General features: G+C 33.2%; 1 protein-coding gene across 1 annotated transcript; it reads right to left on the reverse strand.

Annotated features, from left to right (window-relative positions):
* LOC107628917 (dolichyl-diphosphooligosaccharide--protein glycosyltransferase 48 kDa subunit) lies at positions 3,293-6,729 on the reverse strand (the record flags this gene model as incomplete). The annotated part of the gene is given in 13 exon segments (XM_016331551.2): positions 3,293-3,473; positions 3,556-3,639; positions 3,906-4,010; positions 4,100-4,225; positions 4,322-4,393; positions 4,510-4,585; positions 4,829-4,870; positions 4,961-5,016; positions 5,371-5,484; positions 5,629-5,682; positions 5,807-5,932; positions 6,118-6,254; positions 6,439-6,729. Coding segments are annotated over 13 exon segments (1,305 nt in total). The 3' UTR covers positions 3,293-3,425.

A 7,073-nucleotide genomic window follows, 5' to 3' on the forward strand; every position in this document is an offset into this window, starting at 1 on the left:
GTCCTTCATAAATTTCTAGATTTCAGATTATGCCCCACCCTAGTACCAATTTTTTTTCTTTTCTACCCGTGTACTTGTGGGCAAATAAATATTTGCTATTTGTAGAAGCTCAAGGACCAAATAGTCAAATACAAACATTGGGCCCAAGTATTAGTCAAGCCCAATAAGTCAAGCCCAACCCAAACATATAACATTCTCAAGTCATAATCATCGCTCTCCGTCTCTATAAAATGCTAAAACCCTAGGGTTCCATTCAAAGTTTGCATCGCGTGCTGGTGTTGTTTGTGTTTTCAAGAAAAGTGAATTTTGAAATGATGGTAGTTGTAGTTGATGTTATTAGGTTTCGATAATGGCCTTCATAATCCCAGATAAGCTATGGAGATTACAATCGAGTGCTTATACTGATTCATGGGAGGTCAAAATCGACATTTTGGAAGTTTCGCTGATAAATGCCGATCTCGTTTTATCTAATCAAGGCGTTTACTAGTAACTTTGCCATACATTCTTTTCCTTTTTCTGAGCTTTTTTACTTGGTTATGAAATTCACCATCCACAAAATTTATTTATTTATTTATTTATTTTCAGTTGATATGATCCAATATATAGAAGGGAATCGTTTTGATATTTTACAATCTTTTTAAGTCTTTATGATATTCTTAAAGTTTCTTACTCTTTTTTTTTTGAGAGTAATCCTTATTCTATTGTAATGAAACAGTCCTGAATATCTAAGTTACTAGCTTTTAGTACATTAAAATAAAAGATTTGGCTACATCTGTCCTTGTTGTTAAGGATTATAGGTATTAACAGAAATTTTTAAATTTTTTATTTTAATAAACATATTGAAAATTTAAACTTTTATTTTCCTCAATTGATATCATAGTTAAACCCTAAAAAGGAACAAGTAAAAAAGCTGTTGAATTTGACTTGAATAGAAATTTGTCCTCTCTAGGGTTATGTATTTGGATGACCATCACTCCATCAGTGACCCCATTTATGATGCATTATGGCCAATTGGCCGGCCATTCAATGTTTGAGCCTCAAAGTAAAAGAAATTAAAGGAATTTTATAATCATATCAATAAGACTAATAACTAAAATTCATTTCATTTACTAAATGAAAGATGAAACCTTTTCACTTTATCTTGGAAGGTAAATACAAGATTCAACTATGCTATATTTATATTAAAAATCAATTATCAAATCAATTATTCGTATAGAGTACATATTAAAGTATAAAAGATATATTAAAAATAAATTTTCATATACAAATATATATGGTGATTGATATTTAAGTATGCATAGCAAATTTTATATAAGATTTGGTTACAAAACTCAAGGCATGATGATGTTCGAAGAATTCAAACAATTGCTATCTGTGCCAATTATTGTAGTTGTGTATGAAATTTTAGTGATACGAATTAGATGAAACCTAGGTAATTTGTAAAGAAATAGTGGTTCTTTCACATAATTGTAGTAATTAGTTTCTGATATACTTCTGGCTGTAAAGGATTTTACATTTTCTTAAAATACAATACGCCATTGAACGAGTTAAATCGGTTGCACTACATTGTGGAATTATGCACTAAGTTTTAATAAAAATGGAGGAACAAAAAAGGGAAGTAAAAAAAAAATTGGAATTGGTACTCTAATTTGTACCATCCAAACAATTCAATTGGTTTATGGTACTTCCTCTATTGCTATGATTGAAAAATAGAAATTTTCAGCTTCAACTAAATGATTAAAAAGAAATAGAATTAAATTATTAATTTGTATGAATTTTTTTTTTGTTGGATGAAATAAGGGAATAAAAACTCACTCACTATATTTCTCTTATATATCATTATTATCAATGACTAATTAATCTATTGTTTATATCTAATTTTGCAACAAAAAATTATCAGATACCATCTCCTGATTATAATTGGATTACAATATTTCTCGCTTTTTTTCTGAACTTGCAAATTCACTTCTTATAATTCTCCATCCAATTTAATCTCACTGCTCTTTCAAGGGCAACATCTAATTTCTCTCCTCAGTCATCCCCTAGCTTAATTCTTTAGTTCCTTCTCTTCGTTTCAACATTTATCACTTCTCACCTCCTTTCTTATATTGGTTGATATGCTTTTTTACTTTCAGCATGTGTGTTTTTCTTTTTCAATGTCCGATGAACATGAAAGAAATATGGTCAGTGACTATGAATTTAGTGCTTTGTCGGTAATTCGTTTAACTTATTATTATAGTGGGTGATTGATTCAACTTATTGTAGTGATTGATGAATTATTGTTTTATTTTTTTTTCCTGCATATTACATGTTTGAATTTTGATGGAATGTTTTATGTTATATATAAACTTATTTATTATATTTTTTAGTATTATTTATTTACGTGTCATATGTTTGATGAATTGTTTTACAAAATTAAAAATTTTTTTCCTCTCTCTTTCTATCTTTCTCATTCATTTATTCCTTTTATCTTTTTTATATATCATTATCAATTAGAATTGGCAATTTAGGAAATGAATCCTCTCAATTTTTTTTAACATTTGAGAGAATAAAGTGTGATCTCTTACCATTAATTTTATAAGTAGGACAAAAAATAAAAATGAGAGAGAAAGCAAGAGTTTTTTTTCTACTAGAGAGGATCCACTCCCGACAATTCATATCCTACTCGCGGATACTCAATCCAGTCCAATCCATTCAGGTAGGGTAGGCTACCCGACCCGTTCCATACCCCATATAACACATATTTTATAAAAATTAGATATATAGAGAAGGAGGTGAGAGTTGAACCCACAACCTTCCTCATATAATAACTTATAATAAATGAACAACCACTAAACTAGTTAGTTAATTTAGTAATTTAAAACGTTAATTTTTTATTTTTTATTTTATTAATATATATAAAATTTATTATGGTTGAATTTTATATTTGCTTGAAATTTTTTCTTCGAATAAGTTGAGTAGGGTAGAATTTAGAACTTTAGAGTGCAGATAAGATTAAGGTTGAACGGATTGGGTAGAGTAGAATTTTAAAAAAGTTTCAACTCGCAGGTCAGGTTAAGGTAGAGTCCAAACCCTACCCTTGCCAGCCCTAAATATACACCATCTTCACCCAATTGCAGTAAAGACACTGCCTTAACACACAACTATCGTTTCATAGAAAAGCTTTAATGTGAAATCAATTTTAAGTCTAAAATGTGCAACCCAATATTGTTAGCGGTTCCTATAGCTAAATCAAGAAATGCTAAGCATCGATGCTTACCGTGGGAACAAAACTAGTAACAGACAAGTAAAATAAGTATAAGGCATCTTCTATAATAAATTAGAAATTTGCATTTTATATCCTAGTCAAAATTTTCAATCTCAGCATTCAAATCCAATCGTTATGGTGCTACATACTACATTATCTTGGATCAAAGGGTTTACAACTACTTGTGGTATAGATGAACAGCAGTGAAGATGAAGAAACCTGCCATCTGCGTCACAATCAAATAGTTACCAACTAGTCAAAATTGGCAAATTTATAGCAATGTATGAGAATGAGAGGAAAATACTTACCATTGAAAATGCTGCTCCGTAATAGGGATATGCTGCTGGTATGAATCTCTCATATTCGTTGTGTCTGAAGGGGCGGACAGGGATCTACATACAAAGTTCAAAGGCATTCAAGAATGATGTGTTGTAACAATACCTTGATGACAGTAATAATGTATGCAAGTTTCGAAATAGAGGTTGACATAGTCATGGAAAGAGGAAATTCTAAACCCATATGGGTGAGGGTGTTTGTGTGTAAAATTGCTAGGTTATTTATGGATGTTTGCCGACAAGTTTCAATGCAACCTTGCTTAGAAATAATTGTAAATCCAAGGGATAAATTGGTGTTACGGAATTAGAGGATCAGCAGTTACCTGTTTGGATAAAGACAAGCTTGTATATCCAAGTCTTTCATACTCTACTTTGAATTGAAAAACCCCATAAACATCTGGAACCTTAAATGCTGTGAAATAATAACCCTGAAAAAGAGAGCATAATTTAGACAATTACACTCAAGGTTTTATATGAGAAGAATAGATAAGCATCACCAAAACAAATTCCAAAGCACCTTGTTGTCGGTTGATAAAGTCTTCAAGACATAAGGGCTCATCATGTAAAATTGAACTTGAACATCATTGGCTACGTAAGGTTCCCAAGTTTTGCCAGACCACTCGTAAATTTCAACAGAGTATTCCTTTAAGAAAATTTCAGAAGTGAGCCACAGCCAAAGAAATTATTCTACTTTTTATTTTTATATGGAAAAAAAGCATTAGAACAGTAGCTATATTACCAAATCATCATTGATCCTATAGATGGCTGGTTCATCAACTTCCCCAACTTTGTGGTGTTTCACATTCACCGCCTTAATATAAAAACATGAAGCGACATTATATCAGAAAAATGACCCTAACGGTGTTGTCAATTATCAACTGAATGAAAGAATGGAAATAACATTGATGGAAGCATTTTGTTTATTACCTTGAGGTGACCCCTTTCGTGGAAAACCCATTTGCTAAGTTCAGTCACAAATTGCTCATTACCTGACTTGTCATGTCTGTTATTCAAACAGTACTAAACATAAACACCAACTTTATTTATAGCATGCTTGGCTCAAGATAGTATTGAGGAAGAGAAGGGGGACCGGGGTGGGGGGACATACAGCCACCGTAAGTTGGAAAGTGAAAAACATCACATAAACTAGCTCTTACAAACTTTATTATGGCAGTGTTAACATACAAAACTTGTTATTCTAGCAGTGAACAACAGGAAAGAAGAAAATGTTTATTTCTTTACTTACTTGGTTGGACTCCCAGCCTTCTGCACATCAGACCTGAAAAAACTGCAGAAAAAAAAAATCCAAATATGACATGTTAAAAATGCACTTTACACCATATTACAAAATATTGATTCACAAGTGAGCATTTCGTACCGGTTGCTGAACATGCTCAATGAGCCAGATATCAATATCCGAGCATTATTTCTTGCCTGTCCAAAAGAATAAAAAATGAATAAGTGAGTTCTTTTTATTAGACGTGAAGAGAATGAGTGAGGAAATACAGCTAATGTCCAGATATCATTACAGAAGACATAACATCATGAAAACATGCTTCACAATAAAACAAAAAGATACTCAAATTAAAGTAATATATTTGCGTACTACTATGGCAAATAATGATACTCAAAAAGGGGAATGTAAAGGATAAATAAAGAAGTGTTTCGAAGGCAATAGGACATCATGAGGCCAGAGGCATCAAAATGAGGACAGCAAACAATACAAAACACATGCATATATGCAACAACATGAGGGGAAAAATGAGGAAGAAGTGTTGGGATACATACCTGTACAACTGAAACTAATGACATTGAGGTTCCAGTAAGTGATGGAGGACTAGTTAACTTTGACTTTGGGTTGGCAGAATAAGCTGAAGGAGATGCTGAGAGAACTTTCAACACCTGAAATTAAAGACATATTTAAAAAGAAACAAAAAGAAAACGAAACACATTTGCATGAAGGAACCAACTTCGTATTATACCTGGTTCAATACTAATGATGACAATCACACTACAAGATTATAAGGGGGAAAGAAAAGAAAATACCAGGCTATTGGAAGGGTTTAATGAATGGCCAATCCCCTGGAAAAGTACTGGAGCCTGTTGCATGGAACAAAAAGATCAGAAATTAATAACATACAACAATATGTTAAATTGTTATTGTTAATGCCTTGAACAATGTTGTGCATAATGCAGCTAACATTTAAGTTTAAAATGCACTTGCCTTGATTTTCTCACTTCCCAAAATCACATCAGACTTTATAAAATCGTCGCTAGCAATCAGTGTATGGTCCCCTTCGGTAGCAGAGACAGCATATCCTGAATGGTCTATAACCAATGCACTAGAATCCTAAAAAACAATTATTAACCAAAAAAAGAAAAAGGCACAAACAGTAAGACTCCAGTGCCCAAAATAACTTGCGAATTGCAAATGAAAGCATCGATCACATAATAACTGGTAATGACCAACAAAAGAGAAACCAAATATCACACACAAATTGAATTCAACTAATCAAATTTCAACACTTTAAGCACCTCATCAAAGTCAACCCCACACTCAGTGGCAATTTCCCTGATCAAATCAGAGGCATTGCTGTTAGCTGCAACGATCAAATCATGGCCCGAATCAACGAAATCCAAAATCGCAGCTGCGTCAATTGATCCTCCAAAACCTACACAATCCAAAACAAACAAACCACCCTCACTTCTCCGAAAAAAAAAATCGACACTTTACATCGCAGACAAGTCAAAGAAAAAAACAGAACTTTCCCTATACCCATTTCGCGAAAACAGTAACCGAAACTAAAAGATCTGAGAGCAATTAATACATCAATGAAAATGGACGGAAAATCTTACGTTCGATGGTTGGGGAAAAGAGGATAAGGGCATCGTAGAGGTACTGGCCGTAACGCTGGAGAGAGATAGTGGGGTCATCGGCGAGCTTGAAATCGAGATCGAAACCGCGAGATTTGAGATTGTTGAAGAAGATGGAGTGTGAGGATTTGATGGCGAAGTCGTCCAGCAGAACCAGCACGCGACGATCCGAGGGTGTATCGGGTGAGAAGCAGGTGCATAACAGAGGAACAAGCCCCAGAAAAAGAACGATGAGCTTCTTCGACATTGTAGCTGATTCTCTCTCTCTCTCTACTGCGACTGCGAGTCAAGTAGAGTGTGATGGTTTTTCTTTCACCAAAGTCTTCTTCCACGGCAGTGGGGCCATTTTGTAATTTTGTATATTTTCATTTCGGCCTCTTAATTATTGAAGAATTGTGTGCTTTTCCAGTTATTGTAGACTTGAGCCGTGGGCTTCTTAATCACTAGCCGAAGTAGCCCAATACTTTTTTGGTGACTAGCCCAATACAATTTAGATATACTGTATATCATTTTTTTCTTTTAGTAACTGAAACTTTAGTTGAGTGGTTAAATATCTTGTTTCTTATTACCAAAAAAAAATAATAATAATATCTTGTTTCTTAATATATTGCACTTGG

Source organism: Arachis ipaensis, chromosome B03, assembly GCF_000816755.2.
Source record: "Arachis ipaensis cultivar K30076 chromosome B03, Araip1.1, whole genome shotgun sequence".
NCBI classification, from domain to species: domain Eukaryota; kingdom Viridiplantae; phylum Streptophyta; class Magnoliopsida; order Fabales; family Fabaceae; genus Arachis; species Arachis ipaensis.